This window comes from Carassius carassius, chromosome 32, assembly GCF_963082965.1.
Source record: "Carassius carassius chromosome 32, fCarCar2.1, whole genome shotgun sequence".
NCBI classification, from domain to species: Eukaryota; Metazoa; Chordata; class Actinopteri; order Cypriniformes; family Cyprinidae; genus Carassius; species Carassius carassius.
In genome coordinates, this window is record NC_081786.1 from 4,364,861 (window position 1) to 4,388,561 (window position 23,701).

The 23,701-nt window shown below is 37.7% G+C and overlaps 1 protein-coding gene across 4 annotated transcripts in view; it reads left to right on the forward strand.

The window, feature by feature from the left end:
- LOC132112450 (neuronal PAS domain-containing protein 3) overlaps positions 1–23,701 on the forward strand; it is a 312,773-nt gene that overhangs the window by 183,634 nt on the left and 105,438 nt on the right. For all 4 annotated transcript variants that reach the window (XM_059519926.1, XM_059519927.1, XM_059519929.1 and 1 more), the window contains one exon: positions 22,628–22,717. In XM_059519926.1, coding sequence (XP_059375909.1) covers positions 22,628–22,717 — 90 coding nt within the window. The remainder of the gene's footprint in view (positions 1–22,627; positions 22,718–23,701) is intronic.

Sequence of the window (23,701 nt, forward strand, 5' to 3'; positions counted from 1 at the left end):
TATTGTTTTGCACTGATATTCATACTATCTGGTATATGAGTAATCAAGAACTAACATTAAAAACATGGGAACCACACTTTCAAAAACATAATACTGTGAAACCATCATAAATGTTCAAATTGATTTATAATTGATTTCTAAATTACATATTTATCTCTTTAATGGCAATGTTGCCACAGTTTTACTGTAGTAAAAGTAACTATAATATAAGTGTCTTGGTCTGCCATGTGTCCAACAGCAATCTAAAAATGTATAACTGCAGATCAATACGTTTGATTTATGAAATTTTAAATGTGAATTTTGGGGTTGTGTCATACTAACATCTCGCAGCACCTCGGCCTGAAGTCGCTGCCGCCCATGTGCTTGACTGACATGGCTAATGCGATTCAGTTCATTCCCAGATGGGCTCATCTCTCAGTGGCCCCTCAGGTCTAAAGGGGAGCCGGTATTTTGGAGGGCTGGAAGAATGAACGGGTAATATGTGAATAGATCCACTTCAGAGCAGATAGGTACAAAGCAGCCGGGCACTCGTGGGAGAACTGAAGTGATATTGAGCTCTGCAGTAAATGTAGAAGAGGATTACAAGCTCTTGTGGCGAGTGAAGAGACTACACATTCATTCCCTTGTCCTACTTGTGTCCTTGTGTCTCTCTTTCTTCCTCTGAAGAATGGTACAGGATGAAATAGATGCGCTGTCGGCCAGTTTGATTTCAGCAACTTGGGTTTTATTTGTTTGTAGAGGTGGATTTCACAGAACAGGTTCATTAATGTTGTCGGTTTGCACTCAGATTTGTTTTTGTCATTCAGATGCGGTGTGGAACTTTTTGTCGCCCACTGCAAGCTTCTGATATTTTGAAGTTGTTCAACTACAGTCACATTTGGGAAGTATTGGTTAGCCACTTTACAAACTATTAGTGGAAACAGTTCAATCTGGTTCTTAAATCTGATTGGCTGAGAGCCTTTTCCAGCAGTGCAGTATTCCATTTATAACAGATCTCCAACTGTTTCACTGTTCGTATCACACCGCTTGCAGTATTTCTCACAGCGGATGCCCAAATCCACTATAATCTTATAAATAGTACTGATTTCATGTCACAGAATGTAGTTTTAGGAGTTTTTAGGCAAGAATGTAGCTGTTTAGACTTCAAATATGTGGTTTGTTAATTAAGATAATGCCTATATGAAAATGAAGCAATATTTGACACGTATAAATCAATAAAGTGGCTTTTATCTGGATTATAAATTTCTTAAAAGTATAGAAACACTTTAATAAAACACTTTAATAAAACATTGGTACTTCAATTAACATAATTTGATTTGTATTTATATATTTATCTATACTTTTTTATTTATACTTAAATTAATTATTCTTACAAAATCTCTAGATTTGTCTTGATTATAAAATTATACATTAATCAAAAATCTAGAAATGAACAGCCAATATTTAGCTATTTCTGTAAATAGCTAAATATGATTCATGATTTGCTTTATTAATATAAATTGCCATTTTTATTTTCATTAATTAAATAATAAATACAAATATTTATTTGCCTCAAAAAAATCACAATCATTTGTGTTGTTGATATTAATCAAAAGTATAAAAATAAACAAAAAAAGGTGTATAGGGACACTTCTGAATGAGTTGATGTAAATAAATTTACATTTATAAAATGTATAAAAGTAATATTCATTTGGCTCAAAAATACAAAAATTCGCCTCAACATTTTTTAATAATACTTGTAAATTCATGGAGAAGAACAAACCAATTCACTAAAATTAATAAATTTTAGTAGGGGCCATATGTGTGTGTGAAAGACCACCCCCCCCCCCAAACCTGTGCAGGCTCTCACTGGCGCAGAGCTATTGACATCTTGGCATTTGGTCCAGTCTGTCCGCTCTCCCTGGAGGGCCCGTTTCCTCCCATCCCAGCCGTGTATTGATTGGTTAATTTGATAGTTCTATCACCAATCAGCTTGTGTCTGACCTTTTGCCTTGGCAATGATTGCAGAGCGCTCATTTCTTCATCGTCGGCTTCGCCATACATTGACCTTTGCAGAGAGAATGTCAGCGCGGCCCTTGATCGTAACCTGTCACTACATTTGTTATATAAGTAGGAGTCACCCTCGCCTTTGACACCCGAAGCTGAGCCTTCACCAAAGCGGAAGAGCTGCCCAACACCTCACCGTGTTTAAAAAACAGCAGCAAGCTCAGGATGCATTGCTATGCGGCGGTAATTCATCAAGTTGTCATAAGCATCCACATGATTGAAAGCCGAAGACTGGTTTTGGAGAGTTGTTATAGTTTTTGTGTGATGTTTTAGGATGATAAGCTAAACTGAAACACTGAAAGAAATGACTGCAGAATTGTGTTGGAGGTCAAAGGTGTGATGAAACTAATGTTCAGATCACATTTCACCCTTAAATTAAAAGAAATTATTATTTGAATAATAATGAATCCTAACAATGTTGTTGTTATTTCCATGACAGTTCAGCACATTCCCCCCAATGCATGTCATGCATGTTTTGATTTGTTTTATTATCTTTTTTTATTAAATTTTTTATGGTGGTTCTTATTAGATTCTCATTGCAACTTTTTTTTACTGTATATGTTTAATTGTCATGCAAAAATAATGTTACAATGCAAATAAAAAGTAATGTAAAAAAGTTTCCTAAAACTGAACTGAACTTTCCTAATATATGTATGTATATATATATATATATATATATATATATATATATATAATTTTTTTTTTTTTTTTTTTTTTTTTTTTTTTATATATATTTTAATTATTTCATTATATATATATTTTTTTTTTTTTTTTTTTTGATTGCTAGGGTAAGATATGACAGGGGTGAAGGTATATTTTACAATATTGTGATATATTAAGAAATTATTATCTGCAAGGAATTTTTTTTTTACCTCCATTATGAGTTTTTATTATTGTTGTTACGGCGCAATTTTAATGACATTTAAGTACATTTCCCACATGTACACATTACTCTGATTCATGAATTTTATTTTATTTTATTTTATTTTATTTTATTTTATTTTATTTTATTTTATTTTATTTTATTTTATTTTATTTTAATTTCCAGTGGTGATTCTTATTAGATTCATAGGCTGAAATACTAATGGGGTGAAGATATTTCACAATATTGTGATATATTACATCACAATACTATATTGATGTTCTCACAGCAAGAATCAATACGTTTTGGAAATATAGGAGACTGAGCAGCTTTCAGAACAAGTCTGTGAGAATGTGACTTAGCATTTGTACAACACATATTCAGTTATTTCTAAAAGACTTAAACGAGCTAGGAATATAATTGCATTAAGCACTGTAGATGAATGAGAAACAAGTTAGTTTTGAATAAGAATAAAGAATCACAGTACATTCACACTGTATAATATTGTATAGCCATGCAATACATTTTTTGTCTGTTTGCTTATTTGCAGAACAGAAATTCCCCTTTGAGTTTGTAGTCAGATTTCTATCATCCAAATGATACAGATGTTATTTTCCGCCCTGCGTGCAGGTGTCCCACAGGGATGTCTCATTATCACAGACTGGAACGCTCTCCCCTTGGGAACAGCCCAGATTTTGTATACTTCAAACTCACTTTCTCTTTTCTTTCCCAATGAAAGACTTTTAAGGTGCTTTGTTCTTATTAAACTACTCTTTTGATACAAATATAGAGCTTTTGCACACCGGTATAAGAACTGCTGTAGGTGCATTCTGGGAGAAACTCATGCTTCTTTCTAACGCCACATCTGTAGTATATGCTGTGAATGTGTTGTAAAACATGCTGTTTTATATCCGTAATGAAGCAGCGTGATTAGAAGCCATGTGGCGTGCACCTTGATCATAAACACCTGACACTTGTGTGTGTGTGTGTGTGTGTGTGTGTGTGTTTGTCTTTACACGCCTCCTGTTACGTTACGGCGCGTGCGAGCAGCACCAGGCAGTCTTTAGTGTGCGTCTTATGGGCTCATAATGTGGCTTTGGGTGAAATTACTGTGGCTTTAAATGTGTTCTCAGAGGAACCGAGACCAATAAATACCCACATACTACCCTAACACTCATCCATGACGCCGTCTGCTTTTGTGGAGAATTACTGTTATTTGAATGTATATAATTCTGAAATTATTTTCAAGACAATTAAGCACATTTCCCCCCATTATTATTATTGTAATGTGAATAAACCTCTTACTATTAATATATAGCAAATAAACTTATTTGCTATATATTAATATATCATATATAAATTACATATTAATATATAGTATATCATTAATAAATATTATTAATGTATTTAATAATTGTATAATACATAATGTGAAAGTATATTCATTTAAATAAATATTTCATTATAAAAATAGATATTTAAAGTATTTACATCCTAGGGTAGTGTTTCTTCTATTACTGTAATTGTTTTCTGTAAATAATTAGAACCACTATTGAAAATAATTAAAGCATTGTGATGCATTACAGTACTAATAACTAGGAGAAATAATTATAAAAACTAATTACTTAATAAAGTCATTAAAAAGTCATAAAAATAACGTAATATTAACAAAAGAATTTGGATCCTAAAAATATGCAAAATATACTTTTTGTCTTTTGATATTGGGATAAAATGTGAGACAATGCTATTTTAGTATCATGGAGATACTAATATAGGTTCTGTAAATCTTTAAAATTATATTTTTTGTTTTTGTATTTTCTGCTTGATGTTTTAAAATGTTGAAATATATATTTTTATTATTACATTAATTTTTTTATTTATGAAAATGTAAAAATATATAATTTTATTGTTAATGTAATCTACTGTTTTTATAAATACAAATATTTTGTTTTGTTATTTTAGTATATTAAGTTAAACTAAATGGAGAAATGAGAAATGTTACCTTGGAACCTAGTTAAAATAGAATAATTTTAAGTGTTATATATATATATATATATATATATATATATATATATATATATATATATATATATATATATATATATATAATTTTTATTTTATTTTTTTTCAGTTAACATACACGTTAAATTTCAAGTAACGAATATGTTTTTTTAATGGTTTTAGTTTTAGTTAACTATAGTAACCCTAATGTCAGATTAATGAGATTAACCTTTATTATGATTTAGGACTTTGTAATATGTCTGTTTGGACAGAGAATGACTCCTCTTGGTTAACTGGAGATATCAAGATGTGTTTGGAGTTTTGTTGTACGGTATCCCTGCGATTACAATGCCATGGTGGTCCGAGGAGGCCCACTGAATAGCTGATATATGAAGCAGAAAAGAGGAGGGATTTGACGTGCACTTTATCAAAGCCTGGGTGAAAAACCCACGAGATCAGGCCGCGTTTAGCCCGGATTAAACTGCGGCGGTCCAGGGGCTCTTCAAAACAAAGACAAGTTCAAGACTTCCTTCCCTTAAGGATGTGTCAAGGGCAATCCAGACAAAAGACAAATGTCTTTTTCAACAGGGCGATAAGCATCTGGGCACAGGCGGCATAAAGCGATGCCTTTTCTTCCTGTGATTTCCTGCCTCCGTTCAGCCTAATATGGCTACAGTGGTTTAACCGAATATGGGACCGTGGCGATTTCTTATCTCCGCCTTAGGGGTATAAGCCCAGTAACCCCAGCTTTGAGTGATAGGTTTGTGTGCGAGTACAGGGTGGGCCGGGGGCTCAGCGGAGGAGTCTTTGTATTATAGAAGTGTACGACTTGTTGGAATGATTAATACCGGTTTCATCTCGCAGACCTGTATCAGGCGAACTTCCCTAGACAAAACTTTTGCTGAATCTTAAATTCAGCCAGAGAAAAGGAGTTATTCTCTATTGATTTTGCCTCCCTCATGTATCTTCTTTCTGTAGATGTGTGAACTTCCCATTCCGATTCTTTCTGCATCTGATTTCCTATGAATGTATTGTAAGTAAGTGGCTCATTTTTTATGCCGCCGTACAAAGGGCCTGTCAATGGAGACTCCCGTGCACGCCGCATTTGTTCCTCTACATGAGACGCGAACACACGAATACAATAAATAAATCAACGCGCTTGTCAGCCGCTAGCAGGGGAACAGAAACAGTAACAAAACCGTTTCCCCTTTTTGCTTTCAATGGTGATGCCAAAGGATTGTAAACTTAATGAGATAAGGTTATCAATGAATTCACGCCGTCTTCGCTGCTGTCTTTTCAGAAAGCAAATATCATTTAGGTTTGTCTCAACTGTAGCTTTGTTGAGGCCGCACTGAGAGGATAATCGAATAAACTAATACATCTGAACAAACAGAACACCAGGCTTATGTGTGATTGGTGGAAATGAGGGAAGTGGTAATTAGTCTGCTGAATCTGACAGCAACTTGTGACACGATAATGCTGTCGTTTGACTATATAGTCGTATTATTAAGTGGCAATGTGAAAAGCTATGTATTTTCATAGACAAGTTGATGGGTTGCATGAACAATGGTTGCATTTGTAATTGAAGCAGTCAAAGAATTTTAAAAGAAGACCTCTGTACTCACTAAGGCTTTATTTATTTGCTGAAAAATATGGTAAAAACAATAATATTGTGAAATATTATTACAATTTAAAAGAACAATTTTCTGTTTGAATATATTTTAAAATGTAATTTATTCCCATGATGCAGAATTTTCATCATCATTACTCTCTTGTTACTTGCTGCTCAAGCAACATTTATTTTTTATTATTATTATTGAAAACCGTTGTGCTGCTTAATTTTTCTGTAGAAATGATCATACATTGCTTTCAGGATTCTTTACAGCTCACAAGAGCAGCATTTATTTAAAACAGAAATCTTTTATAACATTATAAATGAAGAGTTCAGATGCAAGTGCCATCTGAGATTTTCTTCTAAAATGAGCATTTTTCTCAGACTCCTATATTTATGTTCAGTTATTTCACTTATGGCAATGAAAAGAATCTCTTCCATTAAAGTGAAATTACTGAACCTGCACCTTTAGAAGTAAATTTGAAATGGCACTTAGAGGCTTTTGCATCTGAACTCTTCAAATGTATTTACAGTCACTTATGATTGATTTAATCAACTTAAAGGGATAGTTCACCCAAAAGTGAAAATGTGATGTTTTTCTGCTTACCCCCGGGGCATCTGAGATGTAGGTGACTTTGTTTCTTCAGTAGAACACTAATGAAGATTTTTAACTTTCATTTTATTCAGCAGCAAAAAGGCAAGTTCAGCGCAACCGTTATCAGTTCTTCAAATTAGTACGATAATCATTTAGCCAGTTAAGTATGCATTTTGAGTTATACAAAGATATCCTTGATTGTTATTCTACATGGAATGGAAATCAAAAAGATAAGCTTTCAGAAGTAGACCTCTATTTGTGGAAATGTCAGTTGTAATTGGCCCATGGGTGAGAAAGATCCATGTTTTGATTAATCAAGGTAAAATCCTTCATGGTTACAGTCTCCAACATTTCAAATAGACTCAAAAGCTCCACACAGAGGTTAAATCCATACCTCATAACAAAGCATTGAAACACGGCAATGATTTACCCCAGATGACCAGGTAAAACTCAGTCTGTGTGGGTCGGTCAGACTTATGCATGATGGAGAGATGAGTTCATTCATTTAAAGTAGATTGCAAATGTTTGTTGTTTTCTCCCTCCGCTCAGAGGAATCAATTGTAATTTTATGAATTTATGATGTGCTGTGCCCAACTCTTGATATACAGCACATGCATGGAGAGAAAACTCTCCATATAGAAGAATGAGGGTCTATTATTGAACTTAATAAACACATTATTATTAGACCTGAGATGTGAAACATTATTAAAACAACCTCAGCTATGTACTGTCCAGCTAAATTATTTTAAATGTTGAGGTTAGCCGAAAGAGAGAAAGAGGAGCTGTTCTCTGGAGTATTTACATAAAGGAATGAAACGGCAATAGTCTCCTCACCGTCGTTTTAATATTGAGTTGGAGAAAAAAAATGTAGAATTGTTCATTTTACAGCTTCAAAATATTTTTAACAACTTCTATTTAAAAAAATGTTGTATTCATATTTTTTTTGTTTTTATACCCCTAGTGAAAAATAAATATACTAAAATATACAGTATTGAATATTGAGATACATTTTTTTCCTGCTAAGCATACTACAAATACATTTACATAATTATGGACCCTGCAAAGTATCCTGTCATTGGACTTTTTGTATACTAAACATATACTTAAAGCCTGTGTTACAGATTATGGTAGTGCTCAACGTAAAACAACGGGAGAGAAGAGGATTAGGAACAAATAAGGAGTTTACTGATGAGGAAGGAGATAAGGTTACATTTACAATACATTCAACACATCTACACATCAATAACGCTAAACAATCACGGACGAGGAGGAACTGAACAGAACGGGTAATTATACACACAGAAGGTAATGAGGGAACTGGAAACAGGTGGGGATCAATCACTTAACTAAAACAAGAAAAGGAAGGGGACCAAATAAGGAAACAAAGTTCAGAAACGTGACAGTTCGCCCCCTCCCGGAACGGTGCGTCCTCGCACCGCAAGAGGAATACCAGCAGAGGGAGGGTGGGTGTTCTGGAGGCGGGCGAGGAGTAGGCCAGGAGCAGGTGATGAGGGGGCATGGAGGTAGGGACCAGGGCGGAGTGCATGGAGGGAGGAGCCAGGGAGGAGCCCGGAGCAGGAGGAGCCAGATGGTCCACCAGAGACCAGCCAGGACGGAGATCCACGGTGGAATCGACGGCGGGAGGAGCCACGGTGAAGAAGCGGCCGACGACACCAGGGGGCCGACAGGAGGAGTTATACCGGTGGGTGAGGAGCCCAAGATGGAGCAGCACAGACGCAGTGACGTCGAGGATCCAGAGGGCCTAGGTGGAGCAGAAGGCTCTGGCGACCAAGGTGGAGGCGGGGTCCTGGAAGACCGCTGTGGAGCCGGAGTGACGGAGGATGACGGTGGAACCAGAGGGAAGGAGGAGCCTGACAGAGCCGGAGGGATGGAGTGACAAGGTGGAACCAGAGGAGTGGAGTCCCGAGGCGGCGGATGGTCGACGACTGACCAAGGTGGAGCCGGAGGGACGAGGGAGCCCGGTGGAGCAGGTGGGATGACAGGCCACGGTGGAGACGAGGGAGCTAAGAGCCAAGGCGGAGCCGTTGGGTCGAATGACCAAGGAGGAGTCCAGGGCTCGGAGGCTGGAGGCGGAGACAGGGCCTTAACCTGCCAAGGCGGAGCTGGAGACTGGCAGTCCAGCGGCGAACCATCGCGCCCAGATGGCGCGGACTGAGGGTGAACTGCGGGACTGACTGGGACCAGCAGGGATGACGAGGAACTGGCTGGTCTAGGAGGAGGAGAGAGAGGAAAGATGGGAGGAAACACAGGAGGATCAGGGCTGGACGGAACCAGCGGTAGTGGAGCAGAGGGACTGGCAGGTTTAGGAGGAGGTGGGAGAGGGAGGCTGGGAGGGAGTACCGGAGACACAGAAAATTCAGAGCTGGGCGGAACCAGCGGAGACATAGGAAATTCAGAGCTGGGCGGAACCAGCGGAGACATAGGAAATTCAGAGCTGGGCGGAGACATAGGAAATTCAGAGCTGGGCGGAACCAGCGGAGACATAGGAAATTCAGAGCTGGGCGGAACCAGCGGAGAGACAGAAAATTCATAGCCGGGCGGAACCAGCGGAGAAACAGAAAATTCAGGGCTGGGCGGAACCAGCGGAGAAACAGAAAATTCAGGGCTGGGCGGAACCAGCGGAGAAACAGAAAATTCAGGGCTGGGCGGAACCAGCGGAGAAACAGAAAATTCAGGGCTGGGCGGAACCAGCGGAGAAACAGAAAATTCAGGGCTGGGCGGAACCAGAGGAGAAACAGAAAATTCAGGGCTGGGCGGAACCAGCGGAGAAACAGAAAATTCAGGGCTGGGCGGAACCAGCGGAGAAACAGAAAATTCAGGGCTGGACGGAACCAGCGGAAATGGAGCAGAGGAGCTGACTGGAGGAGGTAGGAGTGGGAGACTGAGAGGGTATACAAGAGGATCAGGGCTGGATGGAACCAGCGGAAAAACAGGGGATACAGGAATTACCTCCATAGACCAGTCCATTAGATCCATAAGTTGCTCCATATTTCCTGTGACCGAATACAGCTCGCCCTCAGTTGCAGGAGTGTGGGCAGGGCTTTCCTCCACGCCCTCGATCTCCACGAGGACTCCCACGATGCACGGTGTTGCCAGCTCACACACCTGGTCAGTCGCGCTCTCGACGTCGTGAATCGGCTCGGGCTCTGCGGCTGCGGTGGGCTCTGGCTCCGTGTGGCTTGATGGGCGCTGGCTGGTGTCTGGGTCGGGAGTGGGGCTGGAGATATCCTCTTCGGCGGTGCTGATGGTCCACGAAGATCCATTATTCTCCAGCACCCACTCCACAAAAGCGGCGAAATCCTCTCGGGGACCGTTCGCTGGTAGGCGTGCCTTACTCCGCTCGCTCAGGCCGGTGTAGAAAAAGTTAGAAAGCGAGCGGTCGGGGAAGTGAGTAAGGCACGCCAGATCTAGAAAGTCCCTGGTGTGGTCCTCCACCTCTGTTACAGATTATGGTAGTGATCAACGTAAAACAACGGGAGAGAAGAGGATTAGGAACAAATAAGGAGTTTACTGATGAGGAAGGAGATAAGGTTACATTTACAATACATTCAACACATCTACACATCAATAACGCTAAACAATCACGGACGAGGAGGAACTGAACAGAATGGGTAATTATACACAGAAGGTAATGAGGGAACTGGAAACAGGTGGGGATCAATCACTTAACTAAAACAAGAAAAGGAAGGGGACCAAATTAGGAAACAAAGTTCAGAAACGTGACAGCCTGCTAAATTGTAACAAATAATTTTAAACTTTAATTGCATGGAAGTAGTGCTGAAGTCCGAATAAAGATATTACTGAATTAGTTGAACTATTGCAAGTATACTTCAGGTACACCTTACATAGCTTGCAAATAAAGTTTAATTTTAGTTTTTATAAGTAAATCTCGAAATTAATGTATTTAAAATATATAACTTTTTTAGGGACTACCTGTTTGGCACTTTGGTTTCAACTTCTATTGTTTGTAAATGTGCTTCATGAATAAATATAGTAAATTAACTATATTAAGAGACAAATGTGATACTACGGTAAGTACTTATAATAAACCTCATCTGAATGAAAAAAAGGACAAATCCACCGTGACAGTAGTTGACCTCGGGGTTCGGGTCTACCAATTTGTTACTCAATACTAGCCCAGTCACGACCAGAACTTGTGTTCCTGAGGTCAGGCAGGTGAGGCATTTTGCTTCAACCCCCAGACTTAAAAAACAACCCACAGGTCGGCAACAGTATAAAAGTAGCTGACTTGGCAATGCAGGTTGACCTGAAAGAGAATGCCTATAGAATCACTATAGCTCCCCTTGTGGCAGCACATAGAATTGCACTGTGCATTTGCTGCGTGTTATGAATCACATTTCAGCATGTGAAATCAAGCTTGTTTAGATACAGAATGTTTTGAGCCTTAGGACCAGAACGGTCTTTAGATTTTCCTCCAAAACTCTCAGGCCGATAACGAGACACATATATCTCACCCTTTATCCCAATTTCCGCCTTTTCAGTCGCGCTCTCGACATCCTGAATCGGCTCGGGCTCTGCGGCTGCGGTGGGCTCTGGCTCCGTGTGGCTTGATGGGCGCTGGCTGGTGTCTGGGTCGGGAGTGGGGCTGGAGATATCCTCTTCGGCGGTGCTGATGGTCCACGAAGATCCATTATTCTCCAGCACCCACTCCACAAAAGCGGCGAAATCCTCTCGGGGACCGTTCGCTGGTAGGCGTGCCTTACTCCGCTCGCTCAGGCCGGTGTAGAAAAAGTTAGAAAGCGAGCGGTCGGGGAAGTGAGTAAGGCACGCCAGATCTAGAAAGTCCCTGGTGTGGTCCTCCACCTCTGTTACAGATTATGGTAGTGCTCAACGTAAAACAACGGGAGAGAAGAGGATTAGGAACAAATAAGGAGTTTACTGATGAGGAAGGAGATAAGGTTACATTTACAATACATTCAACACATCTACACATCAATAACGCTAAACAATCACGGACGAGGAGGAACTGAACAGAATGGGTAATTATACACAGAAGGTAATGAGGGAACTGGAAACAGGTGGGGATCAATCACTTAACTAAAACAAGAAAAGGAAGGGGACCAAATTAGGAAACAAAGTTCAGAAACGTGACAGCCTGCTAAATTGTAACAAATAATTTTAAACTTTAATTGCATGGAAGTAGTGCTGAAGTCCGAATAAAGATATTACTGAATTAGTTGAACTATTGCAAGTATACTTCAGGTACACCTTACATAGCTTGCAAATAAAGTTTAATTTTAGTTTTTATAAGTAAATCTCGAAATTAATGTATTTAAAATATATAACTTTTTTAGGGACTACCTGTTTGGCACTTTGGTTTCAACTTCTATTGTTTGTAAATGTGCTTCATGAATAAATATAGTAAATTAACTATATTAAGAGACAAATGTGATACTACGGTAAGTACTTATAATAAACCTCATCTGAATGAAAAAAGGACAAATCCACCGTGACAGTAGTTGACCTCGGGGTTCGGGTCTACCAATTTGTTACTCAATACTAGCCCAGTCACGACCAGAACTTGTGTTCCTGAAGTCAGGCAGGTGAGGAATTTTGCTTCAACCCCCAGACTTAAAATACAACACACAGGTCGGCAACAGTATAAAAGTAGCTGACTTGGCAATGCAGGTTGACCTGAAAGAGAATGCCTATAGAATCACTATAGCTCCCCTTGTGGCAGCACATAGAATTGCACTGTGCATTTGCTGCGTGTTATGAATCACATTTCAGCATGTGAAATCAAGCTTGTTTAGATACAGAATGTTTTGAGCCTTAGGACCAGAACGGTCTTTAGATTTTCCTCCAAAACTCTCAGGCCGATAACGAGACACATATATCTCACCCTTTATCCCAATTTCCGCCTTTTAATGTTTCCCTTAACAAAACCTCTAGATTTCAAGCATTTTCATTCTCCCAGTGTGTCTTGATCCCCCTGAGCGAGCTATTCAGTCTAGTGAATAAAATATTCTAATGTGTGCTGTTTTTCTTCCATTCGGTGTGCTTAAATATTACAAAGCATTTAATTATAAAAACTGAGAACAGACGCAGTCCTGGGACTGTCAGTGGGAAAAATAAATGTACAATCAAAATTGCAATTACCTGCAGAATTTCAGGGGTAAACACATCAGCAATCTCATAACAAACACAGGCTAGTTTGCATTCTAAAATGAATACAGTTAGATCCGAAGCAATTTTCTCTTATTTATCTTAGACGCCATGCATAAATAAAGCAAGGGCATTGAAGCAATTAGCATAATTAGACTGTGGTGGTCAGGCCCTATGCGATTTCTTAAGAGGCATCACTGAGATGTGTGTGTGCGCTTGCGATTATGTGTGTGTGTGATCGTTGTCCGTATCGAAGGGCCTCTGAGCAGTCATTGTTAGATGTTTTCATACAGGAGAAGGCAATCAGTGTTGACTGTGTGAAGGTCCTCATTACCTGCAGGACCACCGTTCCCCATCTGGACCGGCCTTGGGTCTCCACAACAAAACTTCTGTATTATCATGTATCGTATGTATTGTGCATGAATGCATAGCAGATCATAAACTGCGACAAATTCGCTTTTCTTTTATAAAAAGGCCAAAACATGATTTACTATTCACCTCTAGTAGACTGAACTTGTTATCATTGTTTGAATAAATCATCATCCTGCATACTAATGACCGTATGTATTCTAAGGGAATCTTTCTGGAGTATTTGTATCTACTGAGTATGAATTAAAAATATCTATTTCTTGTGCAGAACTCTGCAGTACATATGAATGATAGTGTAAGTATAAAGTGGATCTGTGCACTTAAAAGAGTTTCTTTCATGAAAGCTTTGAATAAGAGGCTCTATTTTTAAGAAAAAAATGTCATTAAAATTAATTTTAGTCATTACGATCATTTTTAGAGGAAATTTTGCAGAATTTTCAGCCAGGCTACAGTGAATATCTTTAGGCTTCTTTGTCTGTTCTTCATAATAAACTCGTCTTTGATTCTGTTTTTCATTATTTCATGTTTTCTTTTTCCTTCTGCAGGATCTCTGCGATATTCCAGATTTCATTTTGTTCAATTTCCTGCAGGATTTAACCATTTTAGCTTGAGGTTAAATGGCAGGACTGTCTACAATTCACGTCCCCAAGTCATATGGCATGCATTTTGATTTGTTAAAAAATCAGAATTTAGTTTCTAACATTTTCTGGACTTATTGTTATCAATACTTTAGTGCATATTAAAACAAAACTTCTGTACAAACAAAAAGTTAACTTGCTTTGCCTCCTAGCATAGGATAAAATTAAGTCCTGTTTCAGTCAGAAATGCAAGTTTATGGGGTTACTTTATGCTAGTTTTGTGAGAAATGCATACGTGTGTCAAGTCAAGCCCCCTATTTGTTTGTACTGACGTCATATTGTTTTATTAAGCCTGTGTTTAAACACATAAGCATTCAAATGATGTTTAATCCTCTTAGGTTCGAGCTAAATCCCCCCTTAAACCCTCAGATTAGACTCCGAGAATATTTCCTATTCCTGAGTCTAACCTGGATGAAGCCCAGACGTGTTTGTAAAGTACGGATTTCTTCCTCACTCTTTCTCTCTATCTTTGCTCATGATAATACGTGCTGGCCAGTCTCAGCGTTTTCCTTTAGCCCAGATATTATTGTCCTGTGTCATCACCCGAAGGTGACTGTTATCACTTAATTAAATCCTGGCGCGGAGGGAAGTCGAAACAATATTGTTGCCTGGTCACCCGAAGGAACTTTGGAAAAGTGGAGTAGTTTCTACAAGGAAAGCCAGCGTTGGCTCTTGGGCTCCTGGGGTGCTTTTGTCATCCTCTGTGGGTGAAGAGTGCTAATTTAGATTTCAGACATCAGCTGTCCAACAACTCTGTATCTAAAGGCAGTATCTAAGAGACAACACTATTTATGTTTTACAGTTTTTACACTTTCTGTTGATAGTAACAGTGAATTATTGGCAACAGAGAGGCAGTAGGATCAGGGCTCAATGCAGACACCTTCTCTAAAATATAAATAATAAATTATAGAAATATAAATAAGTTATAAAATTTATTAAAATACTGGAGACTTAGTAAATTAATTATTATAATATACTTTTAGTATTGACCTTTTTACTTTTTTACTTATATTGTATATAACAGCAGCAATAAATGTATAAGTTTAAAATATTTGTAAATTATAAAATTCTATAAGTTATTATTATTATATTATATTTTTTGCATTAATAAGAGTGAGAGAGAGCATGATCAGACGCAATACATTTAGTACTGTAATATTCATTCATTAAAAATGTTATTATTACACTACATTAGGCTATTGTAACATTTTCAGCAGTGATTGACTCACAATGCATTTTAATGATTGTATTATTATGCTTATGTGTCTCATATTTAATACTGAGAAATCATTTTCGATTATTGTTGTGTTTCAGATTTTTGACAATATTCTAATAAATCATTTTTATTCCAAATATTTCCCTCATTAATGGAACTGGAATTCGATTGAAGAACTGGAATCATTCATAGCAACCAGAACCGTTCATTTCCTCACAACTGCTGTTCCTCTTGATGTTTGACTCTGAGATTGAGGATATGCTGAAAGGTTGAGTGAGAGCTAAGCAGCCAGATCTGATGCCCTCACACCTCTTTTTTTAAACGCATGCTTGTTGTAGGTCATTTGGAGTGAAGCATCCCAATAAATATGGCATGTGGAGTTGCCCCCTCCCCGCAGCGTTTAGCCCCATATGAAATGAGCAATCTAACGACGCTCTTATTTGAAAGAGGTCTCGGCGAGGGGTAGGATGAGTGATTCAAGCATCTCCTGTGCTGGTGCCTTCAATAAAGAAATCAATACCGCGCATCCATATTTGCACATTTCTACATGACTTGTCAGCCTCAAAATTGACTTCAGTGAAAAAGATCTCTCACGGCTCCCGCGGCAATTCAGAAGTTCTGATGAGATCTGTTTTAACACCTCTCATCTGTCTTTTTCTCTCGCACACGCATGTAGACACTTCCTTACTGTCTGTATGTCACTTTTCCCACACACACACACACACACACACACATACACACGTCTGCTGTTTCACTCATGCTGTCCGTCAGTATCAGCCACTCCAGGTTTGAGTCAGTTTCATCTATTTTTATGGTGCAGCAGATCATAACAGTTTTGGGTCATCCACACTTGTCAACATATTACACGATACCAATCTGGAATGGAAATATTTTTATTTCTACTTTTCAGGCAAGTGCACTAAATTTGAACTAATTTTCTAATTTTTATTTTTTTATTTTTTTATTTTAATTAATTTTGATCAATTTTATGTTTTAATTGTAATTTTAGTTCAGGTTTTAGTATGTTTGTTGTGTGTTTTTGCCATTTTTTAGTAATTTGTGTTTTTTATGTATATTATTATTAATTTTTATTTTCGTTTTACATTTTCGTTTTTTATTATATCAAGGTCATCTAAAAGAAAATAAGAAATTTTTTCTCCATGCCAACTGAAATAAAACAAGTACCGTGTATAATAAATGTTTACTGTGTGCTTTTAAGCCTGTTTTCTCAAACCTATGATGTATTTGAGAGAGGTTTAAGTCTTAATTTACGCTCCATGTAGGAGTCCTGTAACCTGTAGTCCACATGCTCATATGCTCAGGTTTGGCCAGCCCTGTGAGAATTCTTAATTGCAGTTGTAGTTGTTCATCATGGAGGCTGTTGGAGTTTGGAGGGGAATGAGAGATGAGATTGGAGGAGAAGAACATGAGGCATCTCCCCCATCGCTCTCTCTACCTCTTCATTTTGTCTGACCTAATAGTTAATGATATGTTAATAGTCAACGAGGCTGCTCTTGCCTGGCGTCCGCTGTGTGTGTTAATGTGGACGTGCGGTGGCTCTGGCCGAGGTGCAGTGACTAGATTGATGTTTACCAGCTTGTGTGTCCTTCAGCTCACGTATATTTGTCCTTTGTTAGAGAAAACACAAGGCTACTGAGTTACAGAGCATGTTTGCTGCTGTAGCACTGGAAGGCTGCTGTGTTCTTGCTTGAGGGATTGTGGTCTATAGTTGTAGCATCTAACAAGTGCTTACACTGAAGCAAAGAATCATAGTTGCGTAATAGTTTCAGGGCAGAAAAATGCCATGAATAGCTTTTATTTATTTTTTACATTTGCCAATGTCCACAGGAAGACCAAACATGTAAAGGCAACACTTTATTTCTATGATTTGACATTTTTAAGTGAACATAAATGGTTTGCATGATTTTTCAGTGTCTGCTAGGAGTTGTTTTAGAAGCAGAAAATAATTCATTTATATTTTTATGTGTTTTATATATTTTTTTGTATCGTATATATTGTGTGTGCATATATATATATATATATATCATTTATTTATTTATTTTAGATCAATGTGCACAATAATACCAGGAACATATATTATATTAACTCAACATGAAAACCATTTTATTTCTGTGATTTGACATATTTATGGATTAATTTGTAAAATATTATTTCAATTTAGTATAATTCACACTAATATATATTCTGTACAATATGCCTTTCTTAATAATATTTTTTATTAAGAAAGGCAATATGGTAAAATTTAATTATGTTTTGATAAAATAAATATAAGCAAAAAAAAAAGTTGAAAATAGACTTTCAGTCATGTAATGTATTTTTATGTAAATGAAGATTCAATTAATTTGCATGATCCTGAATTATGATTAAATAAGTCTCTTGCGTTAATCGACTCCAGAGGGTTAATGTTATTTGTGAATAACCTAGAGAAGCTTGATTTACATGTTTTAATTCTACATCTAAATCTACATTTAATCTTAATCTGGATTCTATTGCTATTGCTTCCTAAGGTCAAGTGTGCAGATCCCTAACCGTTACAGAGTTTCATTTCCCTACTGTGAGAAGCTTTCTTCCTTTTCTCAGCACTTTAGACAACAGAGAGAGAGAAGCTGCTTGCAAGGCATGACTGCTTTAAACAAATGACAAAAAGGCCCATCTTAATGTTACACTTTTTTCCCCCAGAAGTTTGTCTGGCTAGTGATTTATTGTGCACTTTACACAGTGGTTAGCCTGTAAACAGAGGCCGTTTATCATGGAGGGGAGCCAGGCGGAGGCACGCAGTGTTCCTCAGAGACCTGGCCCACAGATTCCGCGCTGCTGAAGGAAGAGCAGTGCTGAACAGGGAGGAGATGATTGCAGACTGGCTGGAGGTGACTGCTGTGGGTCCGTCCTGACAGCCAGGGCTGCATCTGCAGGGACATAAGAGGCCACGTCAGAGCCTGAGGAGTCTCTCTCAGGTCAGAAAGACCCTCCACTGGGGAGGAACGGTGGTCTCTGGGTGCATAGATGAACTTACGGGAATGGAGGAGAATAGAAGGCCAGGATTTGTGCTCTATAAACAAGATGCATCATTTGAGAGAATGGACTGAATGTAGTGTATTTTTTAGACTGAATTTAAATGTATTTTATTTTTATTTATTTTTTTATTTTTTTATAAAGTTAAGGGTAAGTTTTATTTTACCCTTTTAATTTTATTTTTTTTAAGAAATTAGGACCTAACAAGGATGCATTCTGTTTACCAAAAGTGTCAGTAAAGACATTTATAATGTTACAAAATATTTCAAATAATGCTATTTTTTTGTTGTTTTTACATAAGTTTTCCACAAAAATATTTAGCACCACATCGGATTTCAACATTGATAATAATACGATATGTTTCCTGAGAGAGAGGAATAAAAGGATATTAGATATCAGAAAAGCATATTAGACACTGAAGACCGGAGCAATGATGCTGAAAGGGTACAGCGTACCCCTTTAGCGTAAATTTTCAACGTGCAGGGTCCTCCATTGCCTTAAATAAGAAACCCTTAGCGTCAATATGCTGACGCAAAAGGCTTATCGTCATGATTAAATTATATATTGGGCAATAATTTTGCCATCATTGCATATATATTAGGGTATGATTTTTTTAATGTAAACAGTCTCAACTGTTTTATTTATATTACACTATTTACACATTTATGAGCAGGTAACCCAACCCTTGTCCCTAAACCTACCATTTGTCAATAAGACACAATATATAACAGGCAGATACAACTACTGTCATAATTTTTTCAAAAAAATATTAATATTCCAAGTCTTTTGAGGCAAAATGATTGATTTGTGAGAGGAATAGACGCGATCGCCATCTGTCTGCCGTGAATCTCTTTCTGTATGATGTCTCTGTGCGCATATTCAAAAAATGCCGCCAGAAGATACTTATGTCAGCCATTGGCTCTTGTGTGAGTCGTGACAGATTGCGTCATGCTATGGGAGTATCTTTTTGAATGAAATGTGAAGTGAGTGCGTTAATGGGTCATTTTATGTGATTAAAACCTTATGTTTTACTCTCTTCTTCGCATAAAGGTACTCTATCGTATGTCTTCAGAAGACTTGGAATGCAACACAACGTGTTTGTAATGCTTTTATACTGCTTGTTTATGGTTGGTTTGGTCAATAAATACCTGTGACTGCACTTTCATTTGCCTGTTTTATATTGTTCAGAAGTGGGTAGGTTTAGGGTAGGGATGGAGTTACGTGCACCAATTAAAGTTTAAATTAATATAAAATTATTTATATTTAATACAAATGCATGAAAACCATTAAATTGAGACCCTGTGCTTCGAAAAATGGGGTAAAGGGATACCTTGAGCGTCGAAAGGTGACGCCAAAGTGTCCTGACCAAGCGTCAATATATGACGAGTTGGAGTGAGACTGTGTTGTATGTATATACATATATACATATATTAATGTAAAAATGTCTAATTCACAAGGAAACAGAGGTCATTTGCATACAGAAGTTTTAAATGTATTTTTAAAAAGCTGTTCCCACAGAATATATTATAAACCAGAAAGACATTATTTCCCATTATTTGTCCATATTGCTAATATAAACACAGATTTTTGCACATGCCCAATATTTATCTAATTGTTCTGTTGTTTTTAAATGATTTTTAAATGTTAAACTACTTAAAAAGAAGACACATCTTAATAAAGATGCTTGTTTTTGGCATATTTACATAGACCAACAATTAAAAAATCGCTTAGATAAAAAAACAAGAATGCATTCTGTGTGAATGGCCCCTGAGGTTCAGCGAGAGGGTACAAACATGGTCAGTTAAGGCTAATTTACAACTACTTTGGTGCAAGAAACCTTGACTGATATTATAAGTGGACTTCAGGGGCAAAATTAAATGCTTAATGTGTAGAATATAGTCCCTTGAAGCTTTTTGTTGCTCTAAGTAATGTAAATAAGCATCCGTGTTAGTGAAGCATTTATGTTAACGCATCTATATTGGCGTATTAGCATTTCAAATGTAAAGTGCCATATAATGGGCTAGTATTAGCATTAGCGCAGTGTAATGTAAAGCGTAAGTCTAACACATCACCTCCAGCAGATGCGTGCTCGGGGAGGAAGTGATGCGCTAGCGGGCCGCTGTGGGACGTGCTGTTGTCAGCTGCATATCAGCACGCTGTAAATAGCCCGAGGCTGCACTGTTTTATCGGCGAGTAGAGACCGCATGCTCTCTCGCCAGCTGCCGATGCTGCTTTAAACTCGCAAATAAATGAGAGAGGGATGCTTTTCCACCCTGTCTGTGTAAACCTGATTTTCATAAAAAGGTGATCAGATCAGCCGTGACATTGTGCACAATAACTTGTTGTTTTCTCCTCGCTCCTTTCTGGCATTTTCTCTCCCGGGGTGCATCAGCCTACAGATTATCTGAGGCAGTGGGAGACAATATGTAATTAACCCATGTGACCTCAATGTCTTAATTGTTGGCTGTTGGAGACCCAACAGACACACCTCCAGCAGTGATATCCATACAATGAGGCTTCCTTTAGTCCACAATTCCTAACGATGCACACGTAATGTAGAAATGAGCCAAGTGTTTATTTTATCTATTTTTACCCCAAATAGGGGTGTAAGGATTACTATTTATATATGTAAAGTATAGTGTTTCACTACACTATGTTATAGCATGTACCGCAGTGCTTTATTTTTTAATAATTAGGACAACTGACATGTAAATCACATAACTATCTCCATATGAATAGCTTTTCTGATGTAGAAAACTTGCTCAGTAGCTCACCTAGTACAGCATTGCACTTATAAAAGCAAGCTGTTTGTTTCAGCAAATGCATTTTTATGTTGTATTCGCTTTTATTAACACTCCCACTTGAGTTTATAGTAGTGTTTTCACGTCATTTGCAAATGCTGTATAGCATTAACCTTTTAGTGCATTTAAATACACATGCTGTAACAATCAACAATGCCAGATTTATGTTTCCGATCAAACTGAACACGGTTTTAGCACCACTCACAGGACATTTTGCTTTTAAAGTGCTGTGAAACATGAAAGAAGCAACATAATATCCTTTTGCAGAAATCTCATCACATGCATGTTTTTCCAATGAAGCCTGTGTTGTCAGCAAGCAGAGGCAGGCGGCAAAACTGTTATGGCACTGAAAACACAACTGCTTGCCAAGCTGTGCTAGCGGCTCACTCCATGCTAAATAAAAAGTGATTTTGCAGCTGCAGTGTGTCATTGGCCAATCACAGGTGATTTTGTTCACAATCAAGCACTTCAGCTTTTATGTGGTTTCATGCTATTTGTGCTGCTATGTTGCATTGAAAAATAATCTTAGTGAGAAATAACTTTTAATTGAGAAATTAATTTCATTTTTGGTTATTTTATTATGCATCATCTTTATTTTTTTTATAATGGAGATACTATTATATTTTTATTAATACTTTGAATTACCGTAGATGTATTATGTTTTAGTTATTTTGTGTGATTTTTATTACTCTGGTGTTGTTTTAAAATGTCTACTTAATGTAGTTTTTTCTTCATTTCAGTTTCACTTTTATTTTTGTACATCAAGTACACTAAATGAAAAAATGTTTTGTTGTCATTTGTTTTTGTTTATAAGTATTTTTTAATGTTCTATTTTAATACAGTTAACATTTATTTTATTTGAGGTGTCATTAATGTTTTTTTGTTGTTTTTTATTTTATTTTAAGTTAACTATAACGCTGACAGGCACTGATTAATTTTTTACAATAAAATTAATTCATTTAGTAAACTTAATGTGAATTTTCTTTACATTTTGGCTGACATGGTAGCACATCCTGATATATAACATTACTGTTTATCACGATCTGATGTATAAACTTCTTGACAGATGTGTGATTCTTCCTGTGTGATTGAGTTGACCAGTGAAACTGAGTTAGCTGGAAAAAAAAAAAAACCTTTATTGATATGATTGAGGCATTTTTTCATAACGTTGCTCGTTAATGATCTGTCAGTGGTTTTCACACGGAGATGTTGTTCTTTTTGCACTTCTGAGCTGTGAGGAATAAGCTATTTGTGAGACCTTCACCTGACTTGTTTCTTCTCTTTCTCTCTTTCTGTTTCCTCTACAGTCCCTGGATGGATTTGTATTTGCACTAAACAAGGAGGGGAGGTTTTTGTACATCTCAGAGACGGTGTCCATATACCTGGGGCTTTCACAGGTGAGTGCACGTGAGATTTTCCCTCTTAGATCTCTTTTCGTCCATCGGTGCAGAAGAGAATCTGGACAAATTAGTGTTAGAGAAACTCCTGCGGGTTTGTTAGCTGCAGTTTAATTCGCAGCATTCATCACTGCATATTTTAAGCGGCGGAGAGATGTTCTCATTGGAATGCTAGCACGTTCCCGCTCCTGTTGGCTTGAGCCTGGGCCTTTCAAGAAACAGACAGATCGGCGAGGTCAGACGGTGAGAAAGTGACCTTCAGAACTCTTGCGGTCCTGACTAGCTGAGCTCCATCTCGAGTGCTAGCAGGCTTCAATCAAAGCAGACACGGCTGCACAACAGGCAGCTTCTGTTCACCGCTGGTGGAAAAATCCACACAATCATCAGAATGGTCTCTCGCTGTCCATGTATGAGGGATCAAAACCACCGCACAGGTGCCGTCAAGATGCTCACTGTACCCGTCACTGTAACAGTTTAACTCGTTTTTGTCGAATAAGGAATAAGGAAATAAGGAATCATTTTGGATGTGCTCAGGATGGTAAACTATCTGCTGATTTTGATAGAAAATGCTATGCAGCTTGTGTACAGTTCACAGTATGAGGGTGCAAAAATTTGAAATATACAACCTGAGCACACTGCATGGAGTACTGTATCCCACAATGCAATGCACTCGATTCAACCTTTCATTTCTAGTTGGACAGATGAACCAGAGGTGATGCCTACCTCGGTTTTTAATCTCAAAGGCTCGTTTTGCAAAATATTGGATTCAGTGTACAGTGTAAATTGGCATACTAACTACTATTTAAAAGCAAATAAAAAATACAGAATTCATTATATATACTGTGCACGAACTGCACGTACCTGGATGACACGGGTTCAAAATATTCAACATACAGTCACATTGCATTAAATATTGTATCCCACAATGCCATGCACTCAATTCAATCTTAGATTTCTAGTATGGCATAATTAACCAAAGGTGAT